Genomic DNA, 16,380 nt, shown 5'->3' with positions numbered 1-16,380 from the left:
GTCAAGAGATCGAGACCATCCTGGTCAACATGGTGAAACCCGTCTCTACTAAAAATACAAAAAATTAGCTGGGCATGGTGGCGCGTGCCTGTAATCCCAGCTACTCGGGAGGCTGAGGCAGGAGAAATGCCTGAACCCAGGAGGCGGAGGTTGCGGTGAGCCAAGATCGCGCCATTGCACTCCAGCCTGGGTAACAAGAGCGAAACTCTGTCTCAAAAAAAAAAAGTAAATAAATAAAATATAAAATAAAAAACATAAAAAAAAAAATTCATTATCTGATAGTCATTTTGTGAAAGTAATTCAATTCATTCACCTACTTTTCAATATATACAACTACTTTAACTTACCTTTTTCCCCACTTAAATTTATTTTGTAAAATATACCTAGGGATAATGTTATGTATCACTAGCACATAACTGTGAAAGAGGCACAGCTGGGAGAGAAGGGGATTGCTGTCTATATACGAAGAGTAAATGATAATAAGTAAAAATTCTATTGATCCATGGACATAAACATTTAGTCTCTTGGATGTTTATCATCATATTTTCTATTATTTTAATTGCTTTTCTGCAAGTGTTAGAACTGTTGATCTTTCTTCCTGCTGCTGTGCATCTATAAAATTAAGATAAACATCTTGCTATCAAGTATATTCTCTTTTAAAATAATTCACAGTGCTTTTTTCTAAAGCCTTATCCCTAAGAATTCACTATTAGGGATAAGAAAAGTTGTATTAAGGAAAGAGTACTTTCACTTCTTATCAGACTGTTTTCTTAGTTTCACAGGGTTTTTGTTTAGAAAAGCACAACTAAATCTTATTATCTAATAATTCACCATTAGGGATAAGGCTTTAGAAACAGTATTTAGAATACCAATAATAAATTAGTAAATTATTACTAATACATTATTAAGGATAGAGGCTAATAAATTATTATTAGTTATTACTAATTATAATACAAATTACAAAAAATATTATTTTTGTAATTATTAGTAACTACTAACTATAATTAGTAATTATTAGCAACTACTAATTATAATTAGTTATAACTGATAATTTACTAGCTTCTATTCTTTCAAGTATGTCTAATGTTTTTTGTTTTCTAAACTGTAAGTGCCTTGAAAATTAACGCTAATTTTTTTTTTTTGGTCTTTAGGCCCTAGGAGTCACTGAATTATTTTCTGAATTGAATAAAGGACATGGTTTTGAGTAAACCTACCTCTTCCCTTCTCTCTTCTGCAGAAGGAGTTTTAAGTTCTCGTGCTGTATCATCTTTCGGGTCAAAAAGATATATGTAATCTGAAGAGTAACTAACGAGAATCTCTTGACCATCTTCACTGTAACACAGAGATGTCACTCTGCAGGACTTATTATTAAGATGGGAAGGAATAAAACGGGCAACCATTCCAGTAGTCCCTCGACCTGCATAATTCCCTAAATAAGAAACAAGAAGTTGTTTTAAAGAAAAACATTTTTTAAAACTCTTAGTCTGAATTATTATATATGTGACTTAATGTAGCAACATAAATAAAAGCCATCATGTTCTTTCTCTGTAGTAAGATTTTGTAACAAAACAAAAAATATGGTATAAAGATAACATCTCTACAAAAAAAATTCATGATTGTCTAGAATTCCAGATTACATATGCTTTGTTCAAATGAGTTAATCAAGTAAACTATGATTTATAAATATAGTCACACGAAGTCATCTTCCAAAAGTCATCTCCCGTAAATTAAGATAATAAATTTTTACAAAAAGCTGATACTTATTAGCATACTACAGAAACTAGTATTATAATATCCTTCAGATGATACAATGTCTACTCTTATAAAAAATTTCTGATTGCCATGAAATTTCTCTCTTACATAGGACAGAGTAAAAACACTACTCCAATTTTAACTAACTCTGGTAGTCTTCAATGCAATATGACACGGAGGAGTACATCTGGCACTTTGTGCCCTGGGGGCCCAGAAATGCTAAATTCTAAGAATCCCACTATTAACCTTGCACAATATTGTGCTCAAAATGTCAAATGTGTCCATCTGTTGAGAAATAATAATTAAGCCAATGATTTCATATTATATTACTACTGTTTCCCCTAAATGTACATATCCAAATAGTCTGGACTCCTCAATTATTAGATATGTGACTTAATGTAGCAATACAAATAAAAGCTGTCACAGTTCAAAAAAGAAAGATCTCATCTGGTATTCCCATCTCAATAATCTATGTCCATCTTCACTGACATTGCTGGTTTCTGCCCAAGTCCACCTTTATTTTTAACAATATGAAATATGTGAATATATGAATGTGCATTTGATGTGTGTGTGTATAATCTTGGCCTTCCTTTACTGAGAAAATGTGAATGGAAGTTGACTTCCAATTGGTTATTCTGGAAGTACTTTGATCCTACATTGAGTAAAGGGAAAGAGCACTGGTTTATATTAGATTCAAATTCAGTCCTGCAGCATTATTAACAGCATTTTCAGGTAAGCAGGAATACATATATGTTACACCTAATACATACCCAAGTCACCATTCTAAATTTTCTCTCTACCATGTTTACCATTATTGTCTTGATTGAAAAATAGCAGAGTCCTCGCAAAATTAACGTCCCCTCAAAATTCATGTCTACACAGAACCTCAGAATGTGACCTTTACAGATGAAATTAGTTACAATGAGGTCATACCGGATTAGGGCCCACCTCACCCTAACTAGATTAGGGGCGGGTCCAAATCCAATATGACTAGTGCCCTAAGAGGAAAATATGAATGCAGATACACATGGGGAGAATGCCATGTAAGGACAGAGGCAGAGATTAGAGTGATTCATCTATACTAAGGAGATGCCAAGGATTGGCAGCAACCACAAGCTAGGAGACAGGCATGGAACAGAGATTCCAGTGGAAATCAATCATAAGACATCCTGATTTCAGATAGTAAGCCTCCAAAAATGTAAGAGAATAAATTTCTGTTCCTTTAAGATACCCAGTTTGTGGTCATTTGTTATGGCAGTCCTACCAAACTAATATATCAAATGTTACAACTTTTTAAAGTTATAAAGTTAAACTGCAAAAGTATCATCCCAAAGAGTCCTAAACATGGTGAAATGTTATTTTTTATAATAATTCATATTAAACAAATACTGTTCTCTGAAATTTTGTAACAAACTAAAATTTTAAAATTGAAAATGTCATAAAGATTTACTCTTTGTACTGATAGTCCTGTATTTTCTCTAACATTATCTTCTTACCTGTAGCTCTTGTGCCCAGCATTCGCCGATCATATATTCGTACTGAGCTATCAGAACAACCAACAGCAAGGTAATATGGTATTGGTGGGCAAATAGCTACAGATGTGGCAGCACGTCGACAGTTAATTAAAATATCCTACAAAAGATAACATAATACCAATTACACAGAGTTATACAGCAAAGATGAAATTATATTTAAAACATTTTCTCATTAGTAATTAGAAGAAAATTACCATTCTCAGAACTCCTAATTCAGTCAAGAATGACAATGACCAGAAAAACAACATGGCTTTCTTTTAACTTTTTTTTCAGATTTCTGCTAGAAATTATTTCTACTATATTCAGCCTATGTTGAAATCAAAATAAATATACTCAATCAATATTTCTAAGGAAGATACTCTTTTTCTTTATAGTCTGCCACACAAATCCAAAATTGATTATTTCTACTACAATACTGCATACTTTCCTTATAAACCAATCAAAATAAGAAAAAATATATGGAAATAGTAAACTTAATTAAAATACAAATTTTAAAATGATCAGTATTCAAAAAATACATTCTAACAAGGAAAAAAAATTACTTTCAAATATAAGACTGAAAACATTGAGTAATTATGCTAGATCAGCACCAGCTACAAAAAGTTGGTAATAATTCAAGAAACTCATATTTATGTAATCACAATTAACTCTTTTTCAAAACTAGCTACATTTCATATAATGTTATAATACAATTTGAATTTCTCAGAAATGCCTGTTAAATATTCTCATACTCATAAAAAACATCTTTAGAAATGTAAAAAATTCATAATTACCTATATATCACTAAGTTATTAGTACCATTAGAAATGCCTGCTATTATTGGTACACTTGACAGTAAAGATGGGGTTATAATCTACCTATAACAAATCTATCATACTATCTATGATAACTATTGATTATTTATATAGTATTCATTTTTTTATTCTTTTTGAGACATGTCTTGTCTGTTGCTCATGCTTACAGTGGTGTGATCACAGCTCACTGTAACCTCAAACTCTCGAGGTCAAGTGATCCTCCTGTTTCAGCCTCCCAAGTGGCTGGACTACAGGTACACGCCACCACACCAGGCTAATTTTTTTAAAAAGTTTTGTACAAATAAGGTCTCACTATGTTGCTCAGGCTTATTCATAATAGTTTAATTGTAATCACTGCTATTAAACTTTAACAAAAAATTAACTGTTTATATTTTATACTTTACTTAAAAAACCTTTCTCCTTAACCAGCTCAAAAATAAAGTACACACATAAATACAAACCCTGCAAAAGACAGGTCTTACTATAATGTTATTACTTAGCTCTGTAGAAGAATTAGAAAATGTAAGCGCTAGTACCCCAAATATATATCCTTAAAGCACTCCATTGATTCCATACTGTTTTCTCTAATGACTCTCACTCTTCATTCTTCCCGGTAATGTTTTTAAGTCAATTCAACCTAATACTTTATTTAATTACTAATCTTAGAACATTACTCTCATTACACAGAATTTATTAACCAAATGCCTTTCATAATTCTAAGTTTTTAGTAATTCAGAATTATTCTAGTTACCAGTTTTTCTTTATGCCTCTATCCACTTTTATACATAAAGGAAAAGTTGTATTAAGGAAAGAGTACTTTTACTTCTTATTAGACTTGTTTTCTTATTTTCATCGGGTTTTTGTTTAGAAAAGCACAACCAAATCTTACTACACTGAATACTAAAATAGTTTAACGGAGGTTGCAATAACACTTTATAGTACCCACAACTTACTCTAAGAACAGGTATAACAAATACCCCTAATAACCTAATATTTAAACTTACTTCTGAGTTTAGTTCAATGCTTCCCTATTTGCATATATATGTATATATATAAATACATACCAAAAAAAAAAAAAAAAAAAGGAATTAAACTGTATGTTTAAAAGTTTTGTTTTGTCTGAGATGGAGCCTTGCACTGTCACCCAGGCTGGAGTGCAGTGGCGTGATCTCGGCTCACTGCAACCTCTCGGCTCACTGCAACCTCCGCCTCTCAGAATCAAGCAATTATCCTGCCTCAGCCTCCCAAGTAGCCGGGATTATAGGCGCCTGCCACCACGCCTGGCTAACTTTTTGTATTTTTAGTAGAGATGGGGTTTCACTACGTTGACCAGGCTAGTCTTAAACTCCTGACCTTGTGATCCGCCCAGCTTGGCCTCTCAAAGTGCTGGGATTACAGGTGTGAGCCACTGCACTTGGCCTAAAAGTTTTTTAATTTCTACTTTTTGTTTTCTTTTACTTCTCTGTTTCAAATTTATAAAATAACCTTTTTACCATAGAGCACGTTAACCATGGTAACTGGTTTAGTTAGCAGGTACTTAACCTGATTACCAGTAATTCTGTTTTTTTTTTTTTGGTAACTTTCAGTAAAAATATATTTTAAATAGTATTCTCTTATTCTATTTACTACTTCAAAATGATCCAAGAAAAAGCTACTGTACTCTAAATAATGTATGTCAGGAAAAAACACTTGGAATTACTTGTCTGGGGTCAAAAGACTGAATGATTTCTTAGGGCTTTTATCAGTTTAAAATAGTATTAAAGGCCAAGCACGGTGGCTCACGCCTGTAATCCTAGCACTTTGGGAGGCCGAGTCGGGAGGATCATTTGAGCCCAGGAGTTTGAGACCACCACCCTGGGCAATATGGCAAGACCTCATCTCTACTACAAATTAAAAAAAAAAAAAAATTACCTGGGCATAGTGGCACACACCCATAGTCCCAGCTACTTGGGAGGCTAAAGCAGGAAGATTACTTGAGCCCAGAAGATTGAGGCTGCAGTGGGCTAGGACTGCACCACTGCACTCCAGCCTGAGATGATAGAGTGAGACCTTGTCTCAAAAAAATTAATTAATTTAATACTATTAAAGCATAAAAAGCTGATATTAGAGATATTATCTTTAGAGTAGTGAGCTAAATTTGAACAAACATGTTGATAGCATGTTATTTTATTATTATTATTATTGAGATGGAGTCTTGCTCTGTTGCCAGGCTAGAGTGCAATGGCACTATCTTAGCTCACTGCAACCTCCGCCTCCCAGGTTCAAGCAATTCTCCAGCCTCAGATTCTACAGCCTCAGCCTCCCGAGTAGCTGGGACTACAGGCGCACGCCACCATGGCCAGCTAATTTTATTCTTTTTTGTTGAGACGGGGTTTCACCATGTTGGCCAGAATGGTCTCAATCTCTTGACCTTGTCATCTACCTGCCTCAGCATCCCAAAGTGCTGGGATTAGAGGTGTGAGCCACTGCAGCTGGCTGGTATCTTATAATTTCTTTTAAAAAAACGTAACATATAATTACTGGTTTAAAAGACAGGATAAAAAAGACAATAAACTACCACAGGCCTTTATAACTGCTTTTTGGTAAGTCAAAGTTGTTTCCATGAGTAAATGAGATATACTGAGATAAATTCTTCAGGTTTTTATAATATTAGAATGTATATACTGAACAATTATGCACATTTTCATAAATATATTTTAAACGTACAATTAAAATATAAGTTCCCTGACTTCAATATTAACATTTTACATTTTTCAACTTGTGATGATAAAATATATATGCCTATTGAATATTTTAGCAAAACAAAAATTTAAAAATTCACCCATAATCTTACCATCCACATAACTTACTGTCCAATTTTAATTATAACCTTAACTTTTTCTGCATTATTTGTATAAAAATTTAATTCTTACATCTTTACAATCTTCTTTTGTGCAGCTAGTTTTGATGCGTGTATCAAACCACCTAACAGTTCCATCTTCACCACAAGAGAGAAAAGTGTAAGGGTCATTGGGTACAGTCATAATCTGAAGATGAAAAGAAAACTGCAGATAATCATACTGAATATTTAAACAGATGGCTCTGAAAAACAGTCCTACTATTTCATAAAATGATTAAGATTACAAAAACCATGCATTTTAATTATTCATGACTTACCCACACTATGATTCAGAATGGTACAATACAGATAGAAATACATAAGAAGTAACTGTTGAATTAATATGATTCATTACTTTGAAGATTAGCATTAACTTAACTTCAGATAAAAAGTTATTTAAAATTAGAAACTTCTAACAGTTAGGGAAGAATAATTCTCCCCTAGGTAGCTTGTTCAAACTATTCAAAGCTTAGTTTTTGTGTTTTCTCCATGTGAATTTATAACTGTACTACAAATATGTAAGCAAATTTTCTTCTCTGGTAATGTTTAAGAAAACTGTGGGTTGCTGAAATGATTTAAGTGGATAACTCACCTCTCAAAAAAATTTTAATTGTGGTAATGGTTACACAATATGAATATACTTAATGTCAATGAAAAGTACTCTCAGAACAATAGTTTAAATGTCAAACTTTATATGTATTTTACTACAATTAAAACCTTTTTTAAAGAAGTACAATATTTTAGATATGCCTTTAACTGCTTCTAATTTGGCAATGACAATATTGTAAGTTGAGGGTCTCTATAAATCCCACCTCAACAAGTTCCTCTCTTCTATGTCCCAAAGACCAGTATCAGACCATGGCCTGTTAGGAACCGGGCAGCAAAGCAAGTAGCGACCAGCAGGTGAGCGAGCATTTCCGCATTTCCACACAAGCTCCACCTCCTGTACAATCAGCGATGGCATGAGATTCTCATAGGAGCGTGGACCCTATTGTGAACTGTTTCTGTAAGGGATCTAGGTGGTGCACTCCTTATGAGAAGCTAATGCCTAGTGATCTGAGGTAGAACAGTTTCAAACCCAAAACCATTCCCACTCCAGGTCCACGGAAAAACTGTCTTCTGTGAAACCAGTTCCTGGTGCCTCTGCCATACATGGTTTTCTGTACCCAAAGTTCCTATGTTTGAAACACTGTATATATGAAAGGTATTCCAACTCAGTCATCAAGGAAATATAAATTACCACCACAAAGATATACAGCTATACCAACCAGAATGACCAAAATGAAAGAGACTGATAATATCAAGTGTTGATGAGGATGTGGAGTAACAGAACAATCACACATTGCTGATGGGAGTATAAACAGGTACAATCACAATGGAAAACTATGTATCAGTATCTACTAAAGCTGATCATATACCTCTCCTGTAACCCAGCAATTCCACTAAAAATAAATGCCTTCATGGGGCACGTAAAAACATGCACTAGAATGTTCATAGCAGCACTATTTATATTAGCCAAATACTTGAAACAACCCAAATATCCAACAATAAACTGGGATTAAACTGTTATCTATTCCTAAAGTACTAAATCATCACTAATAATGAACAAATCATTACTATTCCCAGAAACATAAATGAATCTCACAAACCTTCTGTGTGAAAAAAACTCAAGACACAAAACACATAATATGATTCTCATTTTCAAAAAATTTTTAAAAAGCCAAAACTAACCTGTGCTCTTAAGAGACTAGAAAGCGGTAAACCCTTTGAGGGGGAAGAAAAGGACCTATTGGGGACTGTTTCTTGTTCTAGATGCTGAGTACATGTATATTTTATTTTGTGAAAATTAACCAAGTTGCACACATATATGATGCCAGCACTTTTCGGTAGGTGTTTTATACTTTTCAAAAATTTACTTGGAAAATCTTTGTCTTAAAAGGTTTACTATTAACGTGGTAACCAGAATAATGGTAGCCCAAAGATGTAAGATATCCACATCCTACTTGTTAGAACCTACCAATACTTTACCTTAGATTGCAAAAGGGATTTTGTAGATGTGATGAATTAAGGATTGTGACATAAGGAGATTATCCTAAATTATCCACACAGGTCCAATACAATTACAAGGGTCTTACTGAGCAAAACAAGGTAGGAGAGTGAGAGTCAGAGAAGGAGACAAAATGATGAAAGAAGTCAAAGAGAAAAAGAAAGAGATCTGAAGATGCTATGTTGCTGTGTTTGAAGATGGAGGAAGGGGACTTGCTCCAAGGAATGCAAGTAGCCTCTTGAAGCTGGAAATGGCAAGACCAGAAGGAATACAGACCTGCCAACACTTTGATTCTAGCCCAGTATATCTTATTTCAGACTTCTGACTTCCAGAACAGTCAGATAATAAATATGTTACTTTAAACCACACACACACACACACACAATATTATATATACATATATATAATATATATATGACATGGTTTGGCTGTGTCCCCACCCAAATCTTATCTTGAATTGCCACGTGTTTTGGGAGGGACCCGGTGGGTGGTAACTGAATCACAGGGGCAGGTCTTTCCCATGCTGTTCTCGTGATGGTGAATAAGTCTCACAAGATCTGATTTTTTTTGTTGTTTTTTTGAGACAGAGTCTTGCTCTGTCACCAGGCTGGAGCACAGTGGTGCCATCTCGGCTCACCACAATCTCCGTCTTGCAGGTTCAAGCGATTCTCCTATCTCAGCCACTTGAGTAGCTGGGTTTACAGGCACAAGCCAAAATGCCCAGCTAATTTTTTTGTATTTTTAGTAGAGACAGGGTTTCACCACGTTGCTCAGGCTAGTCTTGAACTCCTGACCTCGTGATCTGCCCGCCTTGGCCTCCCAAAGGGCTGAAATTACAGGCGGGAGCCACCACACCCAGACGATCTGATGGTTTTTAAAATGGGAGTTTTCCCCTGCACAAGCTCTCTTCTCGTCTGCTGTCATGTGAGACATGTCTTTCACCTTTTGCCATGATTGTGAGGCCTTCCAGGCGTAGAACTGTAAGTCCAATAAACCTCTTTCTATTTTTTTTGAGACGTTGTCTCCCTCTGTCACCCAGGCTGGAGTACAGGGGCGCATAATCTCGGCTCGTTGCAATCTCTGCCTCCCAGGTTCAAGCGATTCTCCTTCCTCAGCCTCCAGAATAGCTGGAACTACAGGGCGTGTGCCACCATGCTCGGCTAATTTTTTGTATTTTTAGTAGAGACGGGGTTTCACCGTGTTAGCCAGGATGGTCTGTATCTCCTGACCTCGTGATCCACCCACCTCAGCATCCCAAAGTGCCGGGATTACAGGTGTGAGTCACCATGCCCGGCCAAACTTCTTTCTTTTGTAAACTGCCCAGTCTCAGGTATGTCTTTATTAGCAGCATGAAAACAGACTAATACATACAATGTACCAAACTTCAATATATTAATGTCCTCTGCTTCAATTAAACCAATTTTGCAATGAATACAAAATAACAAGATGTATATCCTGCAAAAAATATATATAAAGTATATTCAACCTAAATAAGTACACATTTCAAGGAAAACAAAAATTTTTACGCATTTCATATTTGTGAAAATGTAATTAGTATTTCCATCTAATCAAGTCAGCAGTATTAAACAATTTACTTATGAAACTATTTTGTCAGTAAGAAATATTTATGTAATTTATTGACTCAGCTTTGATGACTTAAGTAAAATGGTCACTTTTGCTTTGTATACTACTGTCTGTAAATGAAATTACTGGAACATATATTTGCAAGGATATTTACTTTTAAAAACTAGAATAACTGAATTTGTTAATCAAATGAACAACTATGAGCTGCACTCACACTGCTTTCATAAAATTAAATTATTAAAACACGTATCAATTTCTTATAATTAATGCCTTAACTTTTATAATGATATGTTCAGAAATCTTCATCATTTAGGAACCTTTCCTCACAATTTAACCTTATTCAAGAAGGAGGGAAAAAGCATAAGAATGTTATAGAAGAAGCACTTCTGCAACGGCTGAATAGAACCTCTGAAAACATGCTGCTTCATAAAAGCACTGAGAACATTACAAAAATTTCAGAATCAACTATTTTAGAACTCTGAAAATTGACCAAGGGATTAAAACAATCCAAGGAACATTTGTTAAAGACAAATAAATGAATCTCAGGAAGAACAGTGAGCTTTGAGCCACTAAGTCAACAGCAGCTTTGAAAACCAACAGCCTTGTGACTACGGTAGTTGTAAAAAGCTGTAACTTTGTAGCCACCGAAAGTCACAAAACGAGTCTGGAACTCCCCTAAATGCCCTCAAAGAACTATCACAATTTAATCTTTCCTTAAGTTCCCTGGAAAAGCTGCCTTTTAAGGACTTACAGGAATTTGACCATATTCAACCCAAAATCATGATCAAATAATTTTGATGACTATTTTATTATCAAAAATAATCAGCAGCAATGATTTAATATCACAATTGCTTGAGGCAGTAATACTAGGTAAGGCAAACAAGAAGCCAACCAGAAAAAATTAAAAGTAAAAATGACAATTAGACATTAATAGCAGAAGCACAATTTGAAAAGCAACAAAATAGTTTTGGGAATCTAGAAATTATGCACATGTATAAGGATGTGCATATGCCCAAGAAGGTTCCAAGGAGGCCCTACTCTAACATCTCAGGCTGACCTTGAGGCTCTGAACAAGCATGAAGTGAAAGCTAAGGCAGAGTTGCAAATTTCAAGGGTACTCGAAGGCAACCCAAACACACAGAGCCCTTTAACAAAACTGGCAGACTTACTGGTTTAAGGCATTTAAATAAATCTCTGTTGGCTGGGTGTGGTGGCGCACCGCCTGTAATCTCAGCACTTTGAGAGGCAGAGGCAGGCAGATCACGAGGTCAGGAGTTCAAGACCAGCCTAACCAACATGGTGAAACCCGTCTCTATTAAAAATACAAAAATTAGCCCAGTGTGGTGGTGTGCACCTGTAATCCCAGCTACACAGAAGGCTGAGGCATGGGAATCACTTGAACCCCGGGAGGCAATAGGTTGCAGTGAGCCAAGATCACACCACTGTACTCCAGCCTGGGCAACAGAGTGAGACTTCATCTCAAAAATAATAATAATAACAAAAAGAAATCTGTCTAATCCTTAGCTGATGACTAAGCTAACCAAACACAGACTTCAGTGCCTACACCTGAAAAAGAATACAGATTTAACAGAATTAGTCTAGTCATTAAAATCACTAAACAAACAGCAATGAAAACAACAAAGAGCAACAATGTTTTTCCATTTATTCCATGCTCATGGATTGGAAGAATCAATATCATTAAAATGACCATTCAGCCCAACACAACCTACAGATTCAATGCTATTCCTATCAAACTACCAACATCATTTTTCACAGAATTAGAAAAAAGTATTCTAAAATTCACATGGAACCAAAAAAAAGGCCCAAATAGCCAAAGCAATCTTAAGCAAAAAGAACAAAGACATAACCAAAAGAACTCTGGAAAAAAAAAAAAAAAAAAAAAGAACAAAGACAGAGGTATCACATTACTTGACTTCAAACCATACTTTAAGGCTACAGTAACCAAAACAGCACGGTACTGGTACAAAAACAGACACACAGACCAATGAAGCAGAATAGAGAACCCAGAAATAAAGCCACACACCTATAGCCACCTGATCTTTGACAACAAAAATAAGCAACGGGGAAAGGACTCCCTATTAAATAAACAGTGCTGGGATCACTGGCCAGCCATATGTAGAAGAACAAAACTGGACTCCTACATTTCACTATATATAAAAATTAACTCAAGATGGATTCCAGATTTAAATGTAAGACCTCAAACTATAAGAATCCTAAAAGAAAACAGAGGAAACACCATTCTGGACGTTGGTGTTGAGAAAGAAATTATGACTAAGTCCTCAAAAGCCATTGCAACAAAAATAAAAATAGACAAGTGGACCTAATTAAACTAAAAAGCTCTGCACAGCAAAAAAAACTTGAACAAAGTAAACAGACAACCTAAAGAATGAAAGAAAATATTTGCAAACTATGCACCCAACAAATGTCTAATATCCAGAATCTACAAAGAACTTACAAAATTAAACAAGCAAAAACCAAATAACCCCCTTAAAAAAATAGGCAAAAGACATGAACAGACACTTCTCCAGAGACATACAAGCAGCCAACAAACACAAAAAAAATGTGCCACATCAACTAATCATCAGAGAAATGCCAATCAAAACCACAATGTGATAACATCTCATGAGACTTAGAATGGCATATTATCAAAAAGTCAAAAAACAAAAGTTGCTGGTAAGGCTACAGAGAAAGAGGAATGCTTACATACATTTAGTGAAAATGTAAATTAGTTTAGCCACTATGGAAAGCAATTTGGAGATTTCTCAAAGAACTTAGAATAACCATTCAACCCAGTAATCCCAATCCTGAGTATACATCCAAAAGAAAACAAATTGTTCTAATATAGGCAAAAACATCCAGAGCATAGGCATAGGCAAGGACTTCATAACTAAAACACCAAAAGCAATGGCAACAAAAGCCAAAATAGATAAGTGGGATCTAATTAAAATTCAGAGCTTCTGTACAGCAAAAGAAACCATCATTAGAGCCAACCAGCAACCAACAGAATGGGAAAAAATTTTTGCAGTCTACCCATCTGACAAAGGGCTAATATCCAGAATCTACAAATAACTAAAACAGACATACAAGAAAAAAACAATTCCCATTCAAAAGTGGGTGAAGGATATGAACAGACACTTTTCAAAAGAAGACATATATGAGGCCAACAAACATACGAAAAAATGCTCATCACTGGTCATTAGAGAAATGCAAATCAAAACCACATTGAGATACCATCTCACACCATTTAGAATGTCAATCATTAAAAAATCTGGAGACAATAGATGCTGGAGAGGATGTGGAGAAGTAGGAACACTCTTACACAGTTGGGAGTGTAAATTAGTTCAACCATTGTGGAAGACAGTGTGGCGATTCCTCAAGGATCTAGAAATAGAAATTCCATTTGACCCAGCAATCCCATTACTGGGTATATACCCAAAGGATTATAAATTGTTCTATTATAAAGACACATGCACACGTATGTTCATTGTGGCACTGTTTACAATAGTAAAGACCTGGAACCGACCCAAATGCCCATCAATGATAGACTGGACAAAGAAAATATGGCATATATACACCATGGAATACTACGCAGCCATAAAAAACGATGAGTTCATATCCTTTGTAGGGACTTGGATGAATCTGGAAACCATCATTCTCAGCAAACTGACACAAGAACAGAAAACCAAACACCACATGTTCTCACTCATAGGTGGGTGTTGAACAATGAGAACACGTGGACTCAGGCAGAGGAGCACCACACACTGGGGGCAGTTGGTGGGGCGCTAGGGGAGGGACAGCAGGGAGTGGGGAAGGTGGGGAGGGATAAAATGGGGAGAAATGCCGGATATAGTCAAAGGGGGAAAAGAGGCAGCAAACCACTTGATTACGTATGCACCTATGCCAACAACCCTGCATGACCTGCACATGTACCCCAGAACCTAAAGTAAAATTAAAAAAAAAAAATTGTTCTGCAAAAAAGACACACGCACTTGCATGTTCATCACAGCACTATTCACAATAACAAAGACATGGAATCAACCTATGTGCCCACCAATGGTGGACTGAATGAAGCAAATGTGGTACATATATATGGAACACTATGCAGCCACAAAAATAAACAATGAAATCATGTCCTTTGCAGCAACAAAGATGTAGCTGGAGGCCATTATCCTAAGCACTATCCTAAGCAAAATTAACACAGGAACAGAAAACCAAATATAACATATTCTCACTTATAAGTAGGAACTACACGTTGGGTACTTGTGGACATAAAATGGCAACAACAGAAACTGTGAATTAGTAAAGTGGAGAGGCAGGAAGGAAAGGAAGGGGTGAAAAACTAACTACCGGGTATTATGCTCAGTACCTGGGTAATGAGATCATTTGTACCCCAAACCTCAGTATCACTCAATATACCTAGGAAATGAACCTGTGCATGTGCCCCTTGAATCTAAAATAGAATTTGAGGGAAAAAATGAGTGCATAAAGTAAGAAAAAAGCTATTGGAAAAACTCGTTATCTACATTCAAAAGAATGAAGTTGGGCCCTTACCTTACATATGCAAAAATTAATTCAAAATGGATTAAAGATCTAAACATAAGATCTGAAAGTACAAAATGCCTAAAAGAAAACACAGGGGAGGCTCGGAGCGGTGGCTCACGCCTGTAATCCCTACACTTTGGGGGGCTGAGTCGGGCAGATTGCCTGAGCTCAGGAGTTCGAGACCAGCCTGGGCAACACAGTGAAACCCCATCTCTACTAAAACACACAAAAAATTACCCGGGCGTGCTGGCATGTGCCTGTAATCCCAGCTACTCATGAGGTTGAGACAGGAGAATCGCTTGAACCTGGGAGGCAGAGGTTGCAGTGAGCTGAGATTGTGCCACTGCACTCCAGCCTGGGCAACAGGACAAGACTCTGTCTCAAGAGAAAGAAAGAGAGAAAGAGAAAGAGAGAGAGAGAAAGAAAGAAAGAGAGAAGGAGAAAGGAAAGGAAAGGAAGAAAGGAGGGAAGGAAGGAAACATGGGGGAAAAGCTTCATGACGTTGGATTTCACAATGATTTCTTAGATATAATGACAAAATCACAGTTATCAAAGCAGTAACAGACAAATGGAACTACATCTCACTTAACATGTTAAAAAGGCAATCTATGAAATGGGTGACAATATTTGTGAACCATGTATCTGACAAAAAGTTAATATTCAGAATATATAATGAAATCCTGTATTAACAACAAAAAACAATGCAGTTAAAAAATAGGCAAAGGGCCGGGCACAGTGGCTCACGCCTGTAATCCTAGCACTTTGGGAAGGCCGAGGTGAGTGGATCACCTGAAGTCAGGAGTTCAAGACCTGGCCAAGATGGCGAAACCCCATCTCTACTAAAAATACAAAAATTAGCTGGGTATGGTTGAGCCAAGGTCGAGCCACTGCACTCCAGCCTCAGCAACAGAGCGAGGCTCCAACTCAGATTAAAAAAAAAAAATAGGCAAAGATTTCTCGAAAGATACACATATGGCCAAGAAGCATATGAAAAGAAGCTCAACTTCATTAATCTTTGGGGAAATGCAATCACAACCACAGTAAGATAAAACTTCAAGCCCAATGGAATATCCACTAAAAAAAAGAGTGTTGGCAACGAAAGGGAGAAACTGGTTCCCTTACACATAGCTAGCAGGCATGTAAAACAGTAGAGCTGCTGTGGAACATAGTATGGAGGGTCCTCAAAAACTTAAAAATGTAATTACCACATGATCCAGCAATCTCTAC

General features: G+C 36.0%; 1 protein-coding gene across 11 annotated transcripts in view; it reads right to left on the bottom strand.

Annotated features, from left to right (window-relative positions):
- The window catches only part of DCAF6 (DDB1 and CUL4 associated factor 6), a 138,564-nt gene that overhangs the window by 76,567 nt on the left and 45,617 nt on the right, over nt 1-16,380 (bottom strand). For all 11 annotated transcript variants that reach the window (XM_064370718.1, XM_064370721.1, XM_064370720.1 and 8 more), the window contains exons 5-7: nt 6,994-7,107; nt 3,249-3,384; nt 1,215-1,429 (exon numbers count right to left, since the gene is read on the bottom strand). In XM_064370718.1, coding sequence (XP_064226788.1) covers nt 1,215-1,429; nt 3,249-3,384; nt 6,994-7,104 — 462 coding nt within the window. In that variant the 5' untranslated portion in view covers nt 7,105-7,107. The remainder of the gene's footprint in view (nt 1-1,214; nt 1,430-3,248; nt 3,385-6,993; nt 7,108-16,380) is intronic.

Source organism: Aotus nancymaae, unplaced genomic scaffold (assembly GCF_030222135.1).
Source record: "Aotus nancymaae isolate 86718 unplaced genomic scaffold, 86718_ANA_hifiasm-v0.15.2.pri h1tg000108l, whole genome shotgun sequence".
Taxonomy (NCBI): domain Eukaryota; kingdom Metazoa; phylum Chordata; class Mammalia; order Primates; family Aotidae; genus Aotus; species Aotus nancymaae.
The sequence above is the reverse complement of the archived record's forward strand: the minus strand, read 5'-3'. Positions and strand labels throughout refer to the sequence as shown.